This window comes from Xiphophorus maculatus, chromosome 5, assembly GCF_002775205.1.
Source record: "Xiphophorus maculatus strain JP 163 A chromosome 5, X_maculatus-5.0-male, whole genome shotgun sequence".
NCBI lineage: Eukaryota > Metazoa > Chordata > Actinopteri > Cyprinodontiformes > Poeciliidae > Xiphophorus > Xiphophorus maculatus.
Window position 1 is genome coordinate 10,643,653 of NC_036447.1, and position 21,903 is coordinate 10,665,555.

The 21,903-nt window shown below is 37.1% G+C and overlaps 1 protein-coding gene across 4 annotated transcripts in view; it reads right to left on the reverse strand.

The window, feature by feature from the left end:
• Positions 1-7,144: 7,144 nt before the first annotated feature.
• The window catches only part of LOC102233866 (phospholipid phosphatase-related protein type 5-like), a 59,750-nt gene continuing 44,991 nt past the window's right edge, over positions 7,145-21,903 (reverse strand). For 2 of the 4 annotated variants that reach the window (XM_023334415.1, XM_023334416.1), the window contains 5 exons: positions 17,956-18,076; positions 17,170-17,420; positions 13,658-13,834; positions 10,882-11,015; positions 7,145-10,695 (listed from right to left, as the gene is read on the reverse strand). In XM_023334415.1, coding sequence (XP_023190183.1) covers positions 10,587-10,695; positions 10,882-11,015; positions 13,658-13,834; positions 17,170-17,420; positions 17,956-18,076 — 792 coding nt within the window. In that variant the 3' untranslated portion in view covers positions 7,145-10,586. Of the gene's footprint in view, positions 10,696-10,865; positions 11,016-13,657; positions 13,835-17,169; positions 17,421-17,955; positions 18,077-21,903 lie in introns of all 4 variants that reach the window. The other 2 variants (XM_005809066.3, XM_014472518.2) reach the window with 2 other exon arrangements.

Below are 21,903 nucleotides of genomic sequence, written 5' to 3' on the forward strand. Positions count from 1 at the left end.
CCTCAAATCAGCAACCATAGATTCTCTTGCTGTCTTTTGCTTTCTCTGACTGTGTCACACACACATACACGCCCCCGCACACATACACACAGTGTTAATGGCTTCATAATTGTCGGAGGCAGACCACTGAGCATAATCAGGAGACTGCAGAAAGGCAAAAACCACTATTAGTAATTTACTATGACAGACAGTACATTTTTATTACCCAGCTGCCTCTGCTTTGTTTTGGGATGCGATAAACCACTCTCTCTTCAGCTTTCATTTGAGCTTTTTCTTTCTCTCACTTTCTTTTTCTTTGTTTTCCTCTTCCTCTTTTTGTCTCTTTCTTTATTTTTATTTTTCTCTTTTTCCATCTACCCTTCTTTCTGTCTTTTTTCTTCTTTCTTTCTTTCCTTTTTTCTCTCTTTCTTTCCTTCTTTTGTTCTTTCTTTCTTCCTTTCTTTTTGCATCAGACAGTGTGGCGCAGGGGTCAGATGAATTACGTCAAACAGACAGACACTGAGTCAGGGAGTAAAGTCCAACTCATCACTGGAAATATCAGGCGTGGGTCTCACACACAAACACCCCCCCATGCCCACACACGCACACAGACATGTATTGCAGGAAGACAAGCCTATTCTCGGGTGTTGCATGCTGGCACAGTTGCTTTGCTGCAAGAAGGTCCAGGGTCCAAATCCTGACCTGGGATCTCCCTGCATGGAGCGTACATGTTGTATGCTCTGTATTTGAGCATGCTCTGCTCAAATGCAGAGAGTTAAAAACACATCGGTTAAGTTAAGTGCTGTCTATAAATTGTCCATAGGTGTGAGTGTATGCGTGCAAGATTGCTTGTCCTGTGTTGCCCTGCGATGAACTGGTGACTTGTCCACGGTGAATCCTGCCTCTCGCCCAGTGACTGCTGGAGATAGGTTACAGCCTCCCAATAACCCTGCAAGGATAAGTTGGTATAATGAATGGATGGATGGATAGAGAAGCCTATTCTCATTCCAACTGATGCACACAGTTTCTTTTTTTATCAAAAATGTTTGCTCAGCTCTTTGAGTCATTGATCTCAGGTGTTACAGCCTCTTCCAATCCCATAGGTGCATAAAACCTGCAGACTGTGTTTACAAACACTGAAAGCATAGATTGCTCTCAGAAGCTGCTTAGAAATCTGCTAACTATTAAATATTCCACAGTCAGCTGTCAGTGGTATAACAAAGGGGAAAAGATTGGGAATGAAAGCAACCAAGGCACATAGTGGTAGGACACTTAAAAGCACAGAGTGGGGTCAGTGGCTGCTCAGGAGCATAGTGCGCTGAAGTCACCAACTTTCTGCAGTGTCAATAGTTCATGCAATGTGACCTTCAGACTTGCTTATATACAGTGCATACAGAGATTCAGTGAATTGTTTCCATGGATGAGCAGGTACATCCAAGTCTTACATCACCAAGTGCAACACAAAGCTTTGATCGTAGTTGTGTAGCTGCCAGTGGAGTCAGTGGAGATGTGTTCTCTGGAATGACAAATCACGCCTTTCTGTCTGGCAATTCAATGGATGAGTCTGGGTTTGGCAGTTGCCATGAGAACGGCACTTACCTGACTGCATTTTGTCAAGTGTAATGTGTGGTGCAGACTGGATTATGGTGTGGGGTTGTTTTTCAGGAGATGAGCTCTCACTGCTTCAGTGTACCAAGACATTTAGGACTGCTTCACACTCAGTTTGAGAATGGTCCCTTGCTGTTTTAACATGGCTTTGCTTGTGTCCACAAAAAAGGGTCGGTAGAAACACAGACAAGCGAGTTTTATATGGTCTGCACAGAGTCTTGACCTCAAGCCGGTAGAACAGTTTCAGGATGAAATAGTGCAACAAAAAAATAAATATGTAAAACAGGCCTTCTCTACTGTCATCAATGCTGGTCTCACAGAAACACCTCTGGAAGAATGATCTAAAAACTCAACCTTTAACCTTGTGGGAAGTCATACAGGGTGAAACAATTTTATATAAATGCATTTACATATCTGCCAACAAAAGGCCAGTAACCCAATACTTCAGGCAATTCAGTGCACAAAACATCTTAGCAAGATTTAGCTTCTGAGATGTTTTAGCAACAAAACAAAACAAAAAATCCAGAGGTAAGTTTTTGTGGCAGCCTAAATTGATTTGTGCTGCTTTTGTTGTGCTATAGCTCAACCTCCATCACATAAAATCAAGACAAACATTTTTCAGTCTCTGAAACACAGATTCTTAAATAGATTAAGGTCATGAGTTTGACTGGGCTGCTTGTGTATGTGAAAATACTTTAAGCTAAACGTTTCCATTTTAGCTCTGTTGTTTAGTGTGGTTGTTCTGTTAGAATGAGAACCCTCCATACCAGTTACAAGTTTTGCATAAACAGGTATGAGTAATATTTGATTAACAGCGTCCAAATGCAAATTTCACCAGTGGAAATACCTTGGTCGTGGTTCAGTTTTTTTGCATTGAGGTTCTGTGAAGTTACTGTTAGTATTTGGAGAAGACAGATGGCAAATGGCAGGGAAATCCTCAGAGTGGGGAGGATGCTAAAAGCACTTCACACCTGGGCTGAGCCAGTTTTTGCCATTTGAACAAATTTTAACTAAAGCTTTTTCATATTTGTAAAATGCTTTATGAAGCATTTTACAAATAAATGCTTTTAGTGCTACAAATAGCACTGAGAGGATGTTAATCATTTACATGTTCACAAAGAACTGCCGCTGAGATAGTTACTGCTTTCTCAGCCAAAGTACATCAGTGATTCCACAGGAGCTTACACAGGTGAAAGCTGTAAGCTGTATCAGCCGGAGTCACGAGTCCTGCCAGCCAGGGGCGGTTGTAAAGAGGGGCCAACAGGGGTCAGTGCCCCTGTAGAACAGATCTGGACCCGTTCTACAGGGGTCAGTTCATTACAAATGAATTTAAGATTCAGAATCACATTTTACATCTTCTAAATCTGTGTGCCCCCATGAAACAACCTTTCCACTGGTAAATTCATTCCAGAACCACCACTGCCACCAGCCAGTCTTTCAAGATAAAAACTACAGGACCCGGTAAAGTACAGAACCGTACCACTGTGATGTGGTGGCACAAACTACAACCTGACACACAAATTCAAAAGTTTACACCAATCTAAGCAGACTGATGAGTCACAGGCAGTGAGTGACCTAATCCAACAAAACTGTAGGGCAGTGAACAAAGTTCGGTTGAGATAATGGCAACAAACTTAATATTGGTTAAAGTGTAAACCTTTAATATCTCGTCCTGTACAAATACATTACAGTAAATTTAAAAAACCATAAAAAAATACGACTCTTGTCAGATTAGAAGATAGCCTTTATGTTTAATACTTAGTACTTTAAGGCCTCAATAAGTCCTCAGTTCTGTATTACTAATTCATTTTGGTTTGATGCAATGTTCTAATCTGCAAGTGTAAAAACATCATATTTAACAGCAATAAAGGCTTTTAAAAAATCAGTCTGGGTGTAAATAATCTATAATGCAGGGGTGTTCAAAGTCGGTCTCAAGCCTGTGGGGCTTAGCTCCTTCCCTGGTTCAACACACCTGAATAAAAACTACAGGCCTCTGCAGAACTTGAAGAAGGAGTTAATGGGACTATTTGAATCAGCTGTGTTGGAACAGAGACACATCTAAAACGCGTTACACTTAGTGAATTGTGTTATTAAAGTAAATTAACTTTTCAATAATATTCTAATTCATTAAGATACAAATCTATAGATGTCATTTTCAGTTTGAATTATTAAAATCAGCCTAAATAAAGATTTCCGTCTGAGTGTTCCACAAATTATATGACATCTGTCTACAGCAAAACAATTACTGACTATTACTTCACAGAACCTCACTTAAAAAAAAAGAAACAACCTTTCAGATCCTTCTCTTGGTAAATGAAAGAGCACCCTTCATTGTTTTCTTGAAACAACATGCCTTTAACAGTTTGACACTTGATATTAAATGTTATTACATCAATTAAATATATACTAAATGTCTTCTTCATTAAGGATGAAACGCTGCCTGTTGACTGTGGTGACTTGGCAAATTATGAATTATTTTGTTTATTTAACCTTAGAGACGGAGAATTATTTATGTCCCAAACAGGGGACCTAAAAATCACGAGGCATTAGAATAACACACGCAAATAATTAAATTGAGTGGTTTGCACTCTGAGGTGGAACCCAAAGATGTGAAAGATTTATACTCTAATTGGAGTGGAAATGTGTTTATTAGGCTCAGCAGTTAGTTTATAGGATTGGGAATGAGGATGCTGGCAATCAGGATATAAAAAAATGTGTGTGCATGGGTGTATTTGCGTGTGTGTGTGTCAGTGTTAACAAGAGAGACAAATAGGACACACAAACAGGAACGAAGAGACAGAGAGAGGCAGGTGCATCACTAATGGCTTTTTAAAAAGGTTACAGCATAGAGCTCTTCTTTTCTAATGGGGCTCTGGCTGTGCTTGAGAAGCAATTTCCGGAAAAGATAATGTTGTCGAGAGTCCAGAGAGTTCTGTCTGAGTGTGTGTGTGCGTTTGTGTGTGTGTGTGTGTGTGTACATACGTCTTGTTGTTAACAAGACTGACAACCACAAATTCAGAGGAACACAAAGAGGAGGTGGGACAAGATCGGGGCAGTTGTGAGACAGACTGACAAAGAGAGAAATTTTCTGTCTGCCATTAAATTGCTTCATTAGATTGATGACTAATGTGTGTTATGGTCCATCAGAGGCTTCAGTGAGAAAAGATACACAGATTTTGGATTCTTCGCATTTTAGCGTCCTAATTTGTTGTTTACTACCAGAAGCTTTCAACCTAGTGATTTTTTTTTTCCTGAAAGCCTTATTATTAGGCACAGTTAAACAGCACCACCCTGTGCTCATGGTGGCCTAGTGCAACCGTTATGATATTTATGAGCAGGCATTTTAGTGACGTTTTTAGGAACACATTTTCAGTTTTAATGTGATTAGAATATAAAGGTCTGACCTTAATAATATTGAGCATTTAAGAAGAGAGATCTGTGGCAGAAAACCAACAATGAAAAAAAATGGAATTGGAATGAAAGGCCTCACCAAAGTTGTATTATTAACTATGCCAATTCATAAGGTAGTTATTTATATTAATGTATTAATATTCAATCTGATTCAATGAAATAGTCTTTTAAATCTTTAAAAAATCTTTATGTCTGAGGGGTAAATTCTCTTTGTCATGTAACCTAAACTGCACACTTCTAAGGAATGAAAGGATTCTGAAAACATATTTGTTCTTACGATCAAAGAAATAACTTTTCAATGTAAATCTATTTGATTATATTTGATCTATCACACATAATATATTTTGACAATCTCAGGGGCAGATTTTCTTTTGTCAGAATGTAAAATGTGTCCATCATTGTGTGCACATTTATGTTCAAATGATAATTAATAATGGCACTTAGTTGAGGTGTGTGTATACATTGGAGCTTGTAGGTGTATATTTAATAATGTTTGGATTAGGGAAAAGCCACAAAATCATCCAAGTTGTTCGTTATTTACACTGGGATAAGAACAGTTTAAATAAATCCTTAAACAATCTGACCGTCATGCCAATAACGACTGTATGTAAACTTCTGACCTGAACTGTATTCATATTCCATCATTTCTGCAAGCTGCCTACCTGTATGTGTAATTTTCAGAACATGAAGTAAGGAAACATTTGTTCAAGATCACAGTAACGAGAGAGAAAGTCTTTCTTTTACGGCAGCCTGAATCAAAGCTCAGACAATCAGAGGTAAGAAAAGCGTGAAATTGTATTTGTTGAGAGATGTAGAAAGGGATTGCAATCTAATTTCCCTTTTTTGACTGATGTTGAAAGACTAATGTCCTGTGGGACATTCTTTGTGAGCACAATCCTGAGGAATAGTAAGAAGTCAAATGAAAGATTATATTTATTGTGGTGTTTATGCTAAACTGTGTGGAATTAGGGCATCAACATTTTTATGTGACATGCAATGAAACAACAACAATAAAAAAAAAATCCACTTTAGTTCTTACTGAGACTCCTAAATAACACAGACTTATTGTTGATGTCACATGGAAATGGGGATTTGAGTGGCTGTGGCACAAGATGAGTATTTTCTCTGCCAAATGGAAGCGCCGTGGTTTGATCTCTCACTTCTCTAGTTTACATATTCTCCTTGGGCCGGGCAATGAAAGCAACAATAACCTCGATGTTTTCATCAGCAGTAGTGTAAAAACAGAAAAACCAATACATACAGGCTAGGAGTCTGTAAAGGGTCAGTGATCTATAACAGCAACAGCTGTATAAATAATAGAAATGCATTTACAGCGCCGTGCAAAAGTATTCATAACACATTTTAATACATTACAACCAGAGCTTTTAGTAGGATTTTAGACTAGCAACAAGTAGTGCATAATTATGAAATGTACATTAGGAAAATTTATCAAAATAGCTTTACAAGTAAATCTGAAAAGTATGGTGACCATTTCTGTTCAGCCCCCTGATCTCTAATGCAATCAACTGCCTTCATCAACCGAGTTTATCTGTTTGTGATTTTATGTCATGTTAAATAAAGGTTTACTGTGTGAACAAGCAGCATTGTGAAGAGAAGACTGAGGAACACAATAGCCTGTTGCTGAGAAGTTCAAAACAGAGTTAGATTTTAAAACATATCATGCTTTGAACATCTAAAAAATAACAGTTCAATCCAATATCCAGAAAAAATATGGTGAGCAATAAAAAAAAGCCTATTGATGACATAGATGACTGCCTATAGCAGAGATATCCCTAAATGACTTGCAGCTCTACACAAAGAATAATGTGGTTCTACAAAGTATTGACTCTGCAGGGGCATATGCAAATGGATGTTGCACTTTTAAGATTTTTATTTGTAAAAAAGTTAAAACCATACATAATTTGTCTTTGAATTCACAATTGCATATCACTTTGGGTTGGTTTACCACATAAAATCACAATAGAAGGCAGCTAAGATTGTGGGTTTAATGTCAGAGAATGCAAATACTCTTGCAAGGCACTGTGAATTTACATTTAATGTTTAAGGCTCTTGTTGGAGCCTTACCTAGTAAAAAAAACCTAGTAAAAAGTCAAATCTGCGTCTGTATAAAAGAATCTTACATCACTAAGTGGTAATTGCAGTTTATTTTGGTAAATAAATACAAAACAGAGACTTTAACATGAAAATAACGTTATCTCGCCAGACGGGGTGTAGTATTTTTTTTTTCTTAAAAAAAGAAGAAAATAAAAACAGACTTACAATACTGTAGGTAATCTCAAAGCTATAATGAGCACCTTCTGCTTTAACCGGCATTGTTAGGACGCCTTGGCAGGGGTCCTTCGGAGGCCTGCAGTTACAAACGAATGTGAGTGTGTAATTATAGCAGCTACTTTTGACAGTTTAACTTAAGAAAAACAGGCTGCCAAATTAACAGTTGTGCTGCCTTACAATGTGCTCATTATAAATACGCACACACACAGACACACCCACGCACACACAGATCTAAATAAGTCCAAACACACACACAGCAAACGCACACACATAAGAAACCCATTAGGACGTCTTGTATATAACACACTTTCTTCTTACTTTAAGAACCTGCAGTTTTCTTTTAAACTGAGCAGAGCTGAGCCAGCTGTGAGCCATACACATCGACTGCAGGCTGGCTTGATTTTAAACTCTTCTTCACTGAGCTACATTCCTGCTTTACAGCCGTCCACCATGCCGCAAGAACATTTCAGGTAGCTTCACATTATCAAAACCATACAAAACTGGATGATAACATCATATATGTTTGAAGAAACCTAAGCACTGTACAATACTCTACCAAAGTCAGAGGTCTCAATGCCGCCAATAAACTCAGTGTGTGGAAAACATGTTGAAGAGAAGCCTTTGAATGACTGGACCAGATAGATTCAGTCAAATTAGGCATGGGCTGCTCACAGGTATCAAGGTATTGCAAGGATTTAAAACAATTTTCAAATTGTTAAAAGTTTCTGTCTTGGCATTTTCATGGCTTGCAGGATTTTTTAAAATGAGATGCCAAATAAAGTGCTTGAGTGACTGGAGATTTATTATTCTGAGGCACAGAAGTGGTGCACTGCCCCTAACAACATGCTGCTGCTCACTGCCAGTTAGCTGGTTAAAAAAAAAGGCTACAAATGTATTCACTCTCCAAGGAATAAGAGAAATTTAGCTGGAAATATTTTCGGTAGAATGAAATACGGACAGTTAAGGAGTCTTGCCAGAATATCAACACAGTGTTTGAGTCGTCATTGTTCCCGTTTAAGAGACAAATTGTCCTTAATGGGAAAACTGCTGATTTCTTCACTGTATTTCTTCAAAAAAAAAAGCTTTGCTGTTTTGTTTCTTTTTCTACTTCTACTCTGACACATCTGCCATCTAGTGATTAGAGTTATAACCAGTTGAGCTTAATTTTTCTCATTTAGATATCAAATAGCTACATTTGTATCTACTCTATGTGCTTTATTCAACTAAAAAACCTACTCTTTATTTAGCACCTGTATCAAAATAAAACAAACATAATTTGCTTTTCACATAATTAGAAGAATTCTGCTCACCTTACAATGCAAGTAAAAAATAACTTAAGTTTGAGGGGTTTTTGTTCTTGTTTTATTTTGGCATATATGTTACTACACTTCGTCACTTTCTTACTCCTTCTTACTCAGTATACAGAAAGCTTTTTGTCAACGGTAGCTGGCAGGCTTTCGCCAACGATCAAAAACTATTTTTAAGCCAAACCTTGTTAAGCAAACACCTACTCATGAAAGAGGGGCTGGAAGTGGATATGACTATTTGTCCTTAGTGGGAAATGACTATTTAATTGTAGTTGCCTAAGCAAATTAAAATGTAGAGAGAGCAAAATTTGATTTAGTTTGAGAGTTTGGTGATAATTCATTCCTACAGAGCTGTTGGCTGTCCTCCATTTTGCTAAATTCAGACAGAATGAATCAATGCTGCCAATATATTAGTAAAACAAACAAAAACATTTCATAGATGAAGCAATGAAGAAACAAATGTAGAAATTTAAGATGCAAATAATGGAATGTGAGGCTTCAAGTGAAAAATCTTGACGTAGACTTAATTACCAGATTTCTTTCCTTCAAATTAAAAAATACTTTATTAATCCCAAAAGGAAATTAAATGTTGTTGTAGCTAATTAATTAAGATCCTTGAAGGTATAAGTCAGTAAGTCATTATTGTCCTGACAGGCTTTAATAACTTCTGTTTTTTTCTATTTATTTTGTATTTTAAATTTTGCATCATGTTTTTATTGTTTCATGTAACCAAAACCCCAAGTACGTACTGACAGTACAAATGGTGAAATTTATGGTCTTTGTTAATACCATACCATATTAATTTCAAGTCAGTGAATTAAAAAAAAAAAGGGTTAAATTTACATCTTAAAAACCCTGCAGAAACCCTATGGTTTAAATAGAAGCAATTAGATCATATTGCACGTTTCTTAAACTCATTTAAATACCTTGATACTGTGAAACCGTGGGGCTTTTACTCAGGGTCATCATAATGTGAAAATATTATGCTGCTCCATGCCTAATTCAAACAGCAGCCAGCTTTCTTCTTTAAAATCCAGTTTGATGTTTTTGTAAAATTTAACTGACTTTAGATGTAAGAAGTACCATGTTGCCATCTATTTAGATTTGCATTAATAGAGAAAATATGAGACATAAATTTGGTTAATAGATTATGGGAAGTACTAAAAAAGTAATGCTTTTTACTTCTAGTGAACAATAAAAATGCCACATGGAGATTTTGCACAGCATGGACACCAAACTAACAGACATCTGAAACACACTGTAACATTAATGTTATAGTATTGAAAAGTTGATGACAATCCGATTCAGGAGTGAATAAACAAAAGAAAAACTGGTATCAAAAGCAAAGCCCTAGTGTGTATAAACCGCTCTTCTATCACATTGCACAATTAAAATCAAAACTGAAAATTACAACATTGTTTACTGAGTTTTAAACTGGTTCATCTGTGCTATAATTTACAAAAGTGCTTCCCTCAACGACAACATCTCTTCTTGTGCACAGAACCAAAAATCTGTACCATATCACTCAACAGTACCAGCATTATTACATAAAGGTCTTCTTTCAGCTGTTTCCCCTAATTGTCCTGAGTATAACAAAATGATCTTGAGGAAAATCCACTTGTGACCCTCAGCTCAGCTGAGTTTTTTTTTTATTTGATTGGAAATATCAAGTCATCACCAGCCAACAGTCTTTAGAGTCACCGTTGAATCTTTGTGGAAAACCGCAAGGACACAGTATTGCTTTAACAGCTCTGGCCTTAAAGAGTCTTTTCATGGATCTTTTACACCCAAGAGAAAAGGGCGGCCATCTTGAAGGACAAAACAGAGCATCACAGGGAAAGGAGACGACAAGTCTTTGCTTCCCGGTTGGCTCCAGGCTTTGTCCTCTGTGATTAGTGAAGCCTCACACCTGCGTGGATTTGACTCGCCTCAGAGGTTTTCGTCCTTCAGGGTGGGCGGGGCAGGGCGGGGGGATTTCACGGGGCAGGTCTAGACTGAGCTGGTGAGGCAACGTCTTGAGGGGAGGAGCACATCGGGCGGGGCGGGGGGCAGGGTTGGCTGATGGTCATGTGATCTCAGAATATGGTAGCCCCGGAGCCTAAGAAGGAGACAGATAAAAACCAATTAGGAAAACTTTTTTAAATTTGGGAATTTATAGTGTCAACATGAGGCTAAAATATTCCAAACCATTCAGGAATCAGATTCAAAGAGGCAACCAAGAATTCAAGTCATTCCGGTTGAATACTCTTAATACACCTCATCCCTTACCTGGAAGCCACTTAACTTTTCGAGTGGACTCTCCACACGGGGCAGGCTGATCAGAGGCAGACTGATGGGGGCTTCAGGGCGCTGTGGAGGGGGAGGCGGAGTCGGTACTGCTAGCTTGGTTGGTTTGAAATTGTTGATCACGCAGGACACCTGATGTAGAGCAGACAAGAAATGAGTAGAAAGAAAAAAAATATTCTCTCTTTTTCAACAACAGCTTTTTCTAGTCGACAAAGTTTAGCTCCAAGTATGTCCCCATCTCTCCTTTCTTCTGGGATCAATCAGAACAACTTCACACTACCTCCGTTCTGAAACATGTTAAACAGAGATCCACAGATCAATAACCGAGAACTTGAAAATGAGCAAAATTATTAATGTATCAACCAGCATCAAATACTTTTTTAAAAAAGTAGATTATTAAATACAGGAAAGTTACACATCTTTCAAAGCATAATATTGTAATTTTCTGTTGGATTAAAAACTACTATGTGTCTTAAGTTTTTTAGAGTCACAATTGGTGGGTCACTTATCAAAGCAAAACAGGAAGTCTGTATCGGTCAAAAAAAATTTTTTATCTCAGATGTCAACACTCCCTGACACCATAACAATCAATTAAAAATGTTATTGAATCAAACTTTAACTTAATTTGGTAAAAACATATAGAGGCAAATAAATACTTTCAAGTTGCAAGGGAAGAAACTAAGATGCACAAGGATATCCACTGGAATTGGACAATTTTCACTTTAACTGAATTTGACTACCACTGAAAAATCTTTAATGCACCATATCTATGCTTTTTCAATATGAAATGTTTAAGACTGAAATCTGAAGAAACACAAAAGCTATTCCAAAGGAAACTGTATTCTCAGTAACATGTTAGTCCATGTCTTTTGGTTGTGATAGAGAAGCAGAGAAGGAAGGATGCATGCATTACAGAAAAGTTGTTCTGTTTTATCCGTGTAAGCTTTCAACCTTTGGCTGTCACAAAACATGCTGGATTTTTAAAGGTCAACAGCCTTCAAGAAATCCCTGAGTTAGGATAAGGATCTACATTCTCTAGGGAAATCAGACAAAGACTGCCATTTCAGTAATGCCACCTCCACTAACTTCATTAATCCCATAAGATCCTACACTCTATAATCATTTGTTTTTCTTATTTTAAAATATCAGTAACACCCTGTTTTGTATGCTTGCTCTCTTTCAAACACAAATTAATGTTGCCTCTGCTACTAATATAAATAATTCATGACAGTTCATGGAAAAAATGCAAGAAAAACCTCTATTTTATAGTTCTTAAAGAGAAATTTGAATGAAAAATTAAAACTGGCAGGATAAATATCAGCTGATTAGAAACTGATTACAAAAATCTAATTTGTTTCTAATAATCAACACCTTAAATCTGTTGATTATTCCTATATTTTAAATTCTTATTCCAGACTGAAATAGAAGTTTGGACAAACAATGTTTACATATGAGGCGCAAATTAAGTCACATAAATGACTGAAACTGGTATGCAGCATACTTTTTGTTTACACAAGATTATTAGATTCCTCAAACCCATTATGTAAAGTCATGTTTTTTTGTTGTGGTTTTTTTTACCAAGAAACAAAGGGTCAATCAGCAACAAGTTGCTCTATACAAACTGTAGAGTTTCAATTACGCCTGTATTAAAGTAGAGACACTTGAAATGGGAGAAAACCATTCAACAGGTGGATATATTTATGCTTAATGGTGTTAATTAAACCTGCAATGACAAAAACATGTCTACTAAATTGTCCATGTGGTGACAGTGTGGTGCAACACTGGTGGTAAGTGTTGCACCAGTGTAACACTTACCACTGGTGCACTTCATGTGTAGCGCATATGAAGTGCACCAGAATATTATCCAGTGATAATAATAATAATAATAATAATAATAATAAAGTTTATTTTTAACACCCTGATTCCACATTAACTTTATTTTAGACGCTATTTGGAACAAAAACAGGTACGATTCGTTGCTTCCAAAGGATTTAGCAGGAACAGTAGAAGCTAGCTTCTGCTAATGAAGCACTTCAATGACTGATCATATACTGCAACAGTAGTTTACCATTTTGGACCATTCATTTGCATCATTCTACAGTGGGTAGGATTTTTCCTAAATGAAAAAAATATAAGACAGTTGTTAATCTCTTCAGGAATTGTTCAACTCTGGTGTTCAGACTGTACAATGCACTGCAGAATCTATCATGGAGACGGCAGAATCTGGCCATCTCCATTATAACCTTCACAAACCTCGGTTAGCATGTGAAAAATTAAAGGGGCAATATTATGTATTTTCCATGCACATAGTGTAATTTAAAAGCAAAATCAACTAACTAGAGTAACTTTCTGTTGATATAAAAATGCTGTATATATCAAACATCACTTCTAAGAAATTTGACTTTGCAATTTGATACCTTGAAATTTGCTTCTGTCTCTTTAAGAATCTATTCTTTCCGACACTGACATAGTGAAGCAATCTGTCTGTGTTTGATAGCTAGATGTAGGCTCAATCAAGAAATATACAACAGAATGGCTGATAAAGAAGGGATGGTGTTACAATGGCTTAGTCAAATCCAGACCTGAACCTAATTGAAAAGCTGTTGCGGGATCCTAAGAGATCTGTCAAAATTCCTCAACAACATTTGAAGTAAGAACTTAATATTTTTGAAGGTATTAAAGACCAGATCCACAGGTTAGCTGAATTGCTTATCAAATTTAAGGAGAAATGTTACACAATTCTTTGCACCATCACTCTTTTTGCTCCCCCTCACCAGGAATGCAGCGATGGCGCCTCCTGTGACAAAACCAGCCAGGACGTCGTTCCAGTGGTTCCTGTGCTCCGTCACTCTCACCACACCAACCAGCACCGCCAGAGACAGCAGCACCAGGCACAGGGTGGGCTTCATCAGACGGGTTCCTTTGGTCCGAAACATCAACGTCACATACATCTGTATAGCAAACACAGTCACAAGAATATGTAAAAATAGAAAAAAACAAAACAAACAAAAAATACACATTTTGATATTTAGATGTAGGTGCTTGAGTCATCTGGCTGAGACGATGCAGACGATGCCGCAGTCTTACTGACTCGGCAGGATGCACATCTTGATCAGGCCACAAGAGGACGCAATCTACAGTCATTTTGCAGCCGCTGAGTGGTTCCACACAAACCGATATAAAATCATTTTCGGTCTGCTAAAGAGGAAGTAAGACAAGCTTCTCTCAAAAGATAACAAAACAATATAAAAGCAGAAAACACATGTTTTATAATTTACATCTTATTTAAAAAGGCTCTAAAATATCTCTGCCCTCCTCAATAATCATTTGCTGAGCAGCATTTTGCTACTCCCACTAGTTTTTTGATTCATCTTTGTTGATGAGCTCTGTTCGGTTTGTTACATTAAGATAAGGCTACAATGACTAATGATAATACATATACACTGTATTTGATTTAATCCAGTTCTTTATTAAACTCAAAGGGAAATAAAACCTGAGCATCTGGGGCAGAAGTTTTGGATGACTTTTTTTAAAAACAGATCTGGTTCTCATGAAGGAAGATACTGAAAAATTTATACCTATTGAAAAACCTGCATTAAGCCCAGAACATCCCATGGGAATGGTAGAGCTCCCTTAAGAAAAAGGCCAGGACATGTTAAGGTGGAATAACACTTTAACATGTGTAAATTTATCCAAAATTACTGACATTTTTACTTCTTGCCGTTCTGTTGTACACACTGCTTCAAGTCTTAAATCAGCCAGTTGTAATAATCGCTGCTTTTATAGAGGTATTCAGACTAGCTGATGAGGTCAGGGAGTGCAACTAGCTGTTACTGACATTGTAAAATTTTATGGGAACAGCAAGGCATAGACCTGGGCTCTCACACACTTATTTTCAGTTAAATAATAAATGACATAGTAGTTGTACAGCAGAGGTTTTATTTATACTACCCTAAAAATTGATCAACTCTGCCTGTTTCAATCCAATCAATCCAAATCCAAAAATTTCAGGAAATTTATAAAAATTGTTACAAACAACATTACTGAGATGTTCTTTAGTATTTTCGGTAATCAGTTATTGCTAATGTCTGAGCATTTAGAATTTATAAAGTATCGTTGATTGGCCACATGCGAAGGATATACAGTACATATCTTTTATTGTTTATAGGAAGAACAGATTATCATTACTGAGCCTTTTAGTCTGTGTACTCAGTAAATTATACTAATGCTTACCTAACAGATGATAAACTTAATGTCTTCAAAAATACATTAAGTTCAAAAATACATTAAGTTAAAATATATCAGGACAAAAACAGTGTTTTCTGGTATTCTTCCTCGGCAGAATTAAATTCAACATGATAACAGAAAAAAATATGCATAATAAGACTTAAAACCAACTTAACCTGGGACTTTACTTGAGAAGCTCTGCATTACTCACACTCGCAAAGAAAAGGTTTTCCTGATCCTCTATTTATTAACTCCTTTTTCTGTTTGCTAATCTGTCATTTTATGCCAGCTTTTTCAGATGGTGTGTCTACAAGGATCGTATTCCTAAAAGCCGGAGCTCTTCTGATTGGAAGACTTTGAGGAAGCTGAGGTGCAGCTCTGTAATTATGGGGCTGTTGGCAGCCTCTGAAAGCAAACTGAAAACCCACTGGCAAGAAAATATGTCTAAGGATTCTCATGGAAATGTGTAAAACTACCCAGGAAAATGAAGAGCATCCTGTAACTGCCAAGGATGACACAATGCATGCAGAACTTTGATGGAAATCTTTCTATATTCAATAGGACCATTCAGAACTTTAACATGTAATATATGCAGTACAATAAAAATATTTTAATAAATTGTTTTCTAAAATGAATTTATTAACTAAATTATTTTTTTGTTTACTTTTAGGCATTTTGTCTGTATTTACTTTACAGACAAACAACCGTCTAACAGTCACATCTGAACTACCACTCAGAAATCACCATCTGTGATGCAGCTGCAACTTACTGAAAGGCAAACTAACTTTTTAGAGAACTTTAGAATGACTGATTGTATTTTTCTACATTATAAACCTAAGCTGAACACATCGCTCCCTGCTGTCATTGAGGAGCTCTTTATTTAGGCGTAAACAAAAGATTCAAAGCACACTATTGGGGGGAAAGTTTAGCTAAAGTGCTGAGAAAAGCATTTGCCTCCTTCAGTTTGCTTTTGTTTTTTTCCTTCTTTTTTTTAAATTCCATTTTAATATCTGAGATCAACTAACAAATCTTTCATGGCAAATGATAACTTCATTTCTTAAGGGAAAATACAGTGGCCCTGAGGTGCTAACCACTTCAGCAAATTGAAAGCACAATTACAAATTACAAAAGCACTACAACATTAACAAAACAGAAGAGGTATGTCCCAGTGGGAGACCTAAGAAATCGCTGATTGGATCGTATTCTCATTTTTACTTTTGAACCGGAGGTTATCCTGGCTTTAACGTGTTTTTTAAAAGCATGAATGTTCTCGGTGATCCAAAGCCTCTTGCCACAACTGCTACAAAGGTTTGAATTACAATTACAAAGAATAATTTGTAATTGTGCTTTGTTAATGTTGTAGTGCTTTTGTAATTTGTAATTATGCTTTCAATTTGCTGAAGTGGTTTGTACCTCAGGGCCACCGTAGAAAAAGCTTCTAAACTTACAACAAGTCTTACATATAAAAATAAAAGGCATAGTATGTTTTGGAATGGCCTAGCCAAAGTCTCGATATAAAATCCAAATCCTTTCAAATGGGAAAACTCCCCAGAGGAGCTTCGCAGAATAAACTGTAATTTTATGTGCCAATTGTAAAAGCCTACAGATTTTGCAGATTTTATTTGATTGTTATTGTGTGGATTCTACTCCCTGTAGTCAGGGAGGCTCAGGGTGTGTATGGAAGCACAGCAGAGGAGAGCAGAGCAATGAAATTGAAGCTTCAACCACATAAATCGGCAGATTATCTCATTACCTACATGTTCCTTCAAACTTTACATCATATGAAATATTTAGATTGAACAAGAACTAGTTAATGTTTGGAGTGTGAATTCAGTCCTTGTAGGTGGTAAACTGTGAACATGAATAAATTCAGTTTTAAACTGTGAGCTGAATCTAAAACAAGTTCTTGTTAAGAATGAACTTGCTCAACAGTGAAGGTTGAATAATTTTAAAAAAGAAACCTCTTTGTGGTGTTGCATTCAAGTAAGATTCTTTATTTTCAAAATTGATCCAGCCTATGAGTCCTCCCTCAATAATTCCCTGACATTTGATTTCCTACCACTGTGTAGATGGCTGAATAAAAGCTGAGCGCTGCATCTTTGGACGGGAAGGATTTGCGAGCGGACACCACCAGGAAAGGGTTTCCTGTGCAGGCTCGGTTCTCTGTGATGTACTGCAGAGGAGACTGGCAGCCTAGAGCTGTGTAGTTTGGTCTGCAGGCGGACAGGAAGTGAGGCGTCTGGTTTCCTGTCACCACCTGACCAGCATTGGCAAAGATGGTGGTGGCAAAGAGACCAAAGGAGTAGACACCTGGGAAAATAAGAGAGGAAATGAGTAAAGATAAGAGGATAAGTGGCAGGACTAAGGATCAGAAACAAGCCGTTGGAGAGTAAAAAAAAAAAAAGATTTCTGCTTTGTGCTACATACAATGTGACACAAAAATATTCATTCAAAGCATATTCAAAGTAGTGCATAATTACAAAGATGAATGAAAACAATGGATGGTTTTCAAAATATTTATTTAAATAATATTGACTAGTGATTAGTAAAAACTCTATTGACATCAAACCCTCCTAATATTTGCTGATCATCTTTTTGCTTTATCTTCTATGATGTAAAATTTACATCTGGAATTCTGCTGGACCACGTCAACATGTTATTACGTTCAGTCAAAATTAAAAGACTTAAAGCTAAATCTACTGAGGAAACAGATAATTAGGGGCTTAACTGTATGTATTATTGTTATACTACTACACATTTTGTCACAAATCTGGGTTGGTCTATCACAGAAAATTCCAATAAAACACATTGAAGGCAATGCATAAGCAGAGGGACTGAGACTGACCTAGAAAGCGTACGATCCTTCGGAGGAGAGGGTTGAAATAACAGCAGTCAGCGGTCACTATGGTCTTCTCCTGAGAACCCTCCGTCTTCACAAAGAAGCTCGTCACTTCCCCGATCAGAATCTGGGACACAACAAGCAAAGCGGAGTCAAACATTTTTAGCAAGAAGAAGCTAAAACAGCATGGTTGAGGGCTGATCAGCGTCTATGAATATTCTGCCTGTTAAATATGGTGCGCAGCAAAATTATTCATGAGTTTTTCTCCCTCAGATGTGCTGTGATAAAAAATTCCCCCCCACAATGTGGCCACTTTTCTGCTCCTTTGTAAATGAACAACATCAACACCTTCAGTTTGCTGGAATCAGTGGGAGACCTGTTATTTATTTCACTTTTAATGCACAATTTTATGATGCTCCATTAAACAATGGATTCTCTTTATTGTATAGCATTGAAAAATAACAGTGTCCACTGACACGAAGCATTGCTTATATAATTCAGATAAAATATCCCAAGTGTTTAATGTTTTAGCTCACCCACATAGTCACAATTTTACTAATAGAGCCTGAACGCATTTGGAGCACCCATTTAAATATCCGCCCCTAGCGTTTGGCAACCGTTTGAAAAGCAGCATGAAATGTTTCAAGCTAAATCAGCAGGACCTTGATTTCTTCTGACAGGGGAATAAACTGACTAAACACCAAGCCACACATTCGCGAACACCATTACGGTCTGCTTATGGATTTTGTCTCGTCAGGGGACGTCTGCTGACAGAGGCATGGATGGATGTAGGTTACATGCTCATGCAATATAGATGGCTCTGAGCGAGGAGCGTGGGATGATGCTAATGTACCGAGGCTCCTTGCCCTCAGTGTGACAGATGAACGCTACGTTGGCCCTGATGTTATGAACTAAAAGCCGCCAGTGGAAGGTTCATTGATGCTTATCCGGCATGTGTAGCGTTAGTTATGGTGTCTTCAGAATGTAAGAGGTTACCCCAAAGGTACAAGAAGCACTGTAAGGTGATAATTATGCATGTTAGAGAAATTAATGATGTTTACAGTACTTTGGTGTGTCTGAATGTGATTCTTGTCCCACAAGAGTTCAACATTTTCCCTGAAAATGCTGCATTATAATTTCTTTGCAACCTGGAAAGCGTTACTGTGGTTGGAACATTAAAATTGTTTCTATCAGAAAGAACAAGAACACCACAACAGTCCTCTCTTTTAACATTTTACAAGATTTAATGAGATGGAAATGAAATGATTAGAGGGATGTACTGCCGACCCAACATTTGGGTTTTTATGTATTTTTGCTTTAATGTATTTATGGCCATTGTCTATTGTTGTATTGTTCTTATTGCTGTACTGCAGTCTTGTCCCTGCTTCCAAGCCAAATTTCTCCTATGGGAGACTCATAAATGATCTTATCTTAATAAATCTTAGACAATTTTTCTTTGCAAGGTTCAATCTTTCATCTTCTCTTCTGCTCTTCAGCTCTCCACATAAATGTCCTTTAGGGTTTACGTCTTTTGACTAAGATGGCTGTAAGGGAAGGTTGATTACGTATACAATAACAATAATAACTTATTGTTTTGTTTTCCGTCACAATTCACGTTTTTATCCAAGGTCCCTTATTATTTCAAAAACTTAAAAAAAACATTGCCAGGACCTGTTGAATTTGCACATTTTTTACTTGACAGAATCTGAATGCTATCGGTGTTGTATCATTATTAATATTAATTATAATACAATTCCTTTATCACACCATGCATGATCTCATTAACACGGGAAATAAATGTACTTCTGATAAAAATTTTAAAAAGCTTTCTTTTTAATATAATGGTTTTACAGAATGACATCATGCAACTGCACTGGAAATAATGTTATTTTAAGACTTTCTACACATTCTCGCCAGGGGTTCATATAAATGAGGAGGCCGCTCTATCTCAGATTTTCAGCTTTGTAGGGGACTGATAGATCACAGAGCCACTGCAGAGCAGCTATATCGAGCCTTCTATCTTTATTTCCGCTTAACTCCAAATTTAAATATTTTCCCATACCTCAGAAGTGTTGGTTATTGTATTTTGCTGTGTTAATTACAATAAATTTAAAATCGCTCACCTTATTTAAAATCAAAGTAATCTGTCAGTCCAGGATTATTGAATCTTTCAACAATGAACAGTTCCTTCTATTTTGAAGTTGTTGTATTAAATATTTTATGTACAAGAAGAACAAAATATTACATATTTAAAATGTTTTCCTTATGTGCCACTGAATGTACAGAAAGCCAACACTTCTGGACTTTCTATGTATTAGCAAGCCTCTAAAAACTTTACCAGAAACAAATTAAATTACAGTGGAGTCCTTCGGTTTGCAGCGCCAGTACGTCAATATGCGAATTAAAACATGACATTAACTTTGGAACCTTGTGGACACTTGCAAGGTTGCTTTAACCTGGACCAGCTTAGTGCACCACTCACAAGGACAGACCAATACCAGATGTCTGAGGCTGAACTGCTGACGGTGGAAGAAACTTAAAATCATTTTGGCGTCCAACTATTTTTCTATCATTTTGGTACAGAAGTGTTCCTCCCTCAGTTCAAGATATATTTTGGATAGTTAGCAGGACTTTTAGATTAATATTTTTCGCACAACATTGTACACATGGAAATTTTTGTGAGTTTTGTGATTTGAAAAAATGTATTGTGGCTCTAAACCATCCAATAATATTCTAGAGATCTCAAGTTAATGTTTCTCCATCTTTCTATCAATCCTCAAAACCAGGCTGAGCTGGCAGGACCTGGTCATGGGGGACCTGGATAGGTCGCCAGTCCATCACAAGACAGCATAGACACACACTGATATTTAGGAAGAGCAAAACCCCATCACCTAAGCAGAAAAGTCCATGTATGATAAGGTGGAAGCAGTCAGTGTTATGACAACGCTTTAATTTTATTCTCTCCCACATTTGACTTATTTGTTTCTACAAGAAGATTTGCTCAGGGGGGGGTGAGCCTCAAAGCCTCAAATCCTTATCCTTGAAGCTGGAAGTGGTGTGGTATTATGCTGCAGGCGCTTTGGCTGAACTTGTGGTTGCCAGAGATAAAACAGCTGGATCATATATTCTCTTCCAAGCTACTTCACAGTGTTATTACTGTCTGTATATAAGGTATATAAGTATGACTCCATACTGCGGCTGCAAAATATCATTGCATTGTCAGAGTGTATAAAGTTAACATCACACAGGACTGTGTTATTGCATGGCTAATATATTCCAAGTCGTATGAGCTCATACCACACACTTTGTATGCCAATGTAGGATTCAGCCTGTTGAATGGAGTCTCACACCTGACACAGATAAAACCTCCCAAAACACTAAACTTTTGCATTTATCACAACTGATATCCCTGTTGTTGTAGTCACCAATAATATTGCAGCCACACAGTTTTCTAACACCATGCAGCCATTTAACTTAAAAGTCATGTCTGTGGACAGTGGGAGGAAGCCGGAGTACCCGGAGAGAACCTACACATGAACAGGGAGAGTTTTCAAACTCCATTTAGAAAGACAGAGGCTGGGATTTGAATCCAGGAACAAGGCTACCAACTGCAGCAAAATGTAGTTCTTTTCTTCATAAACTTTGGAAAGAAACTAAGCTAAGAAGGTGTTACTAATTTCAGCTGCTCTGTTAATCTTGCAGTAAACTGTGAACATGTATGCAAGTCATTTCTCAGAGATCATGAGATAAACAGATCAGAGATAAACCACCTTATCTTTTGATAGTTAATTCTGCTGAATATTTTATGTAAACAAACACATGACAATGTCTTAGACTAAAATATGATAATAGTTATATAATGTAATATTAAGAGGCAGCAACGTTTGCAGCAATCAGAATTAGGTTGGATTTCTTATGGCTTTCTTTTGTGTTTTTCAGACCACACTTTCTGAA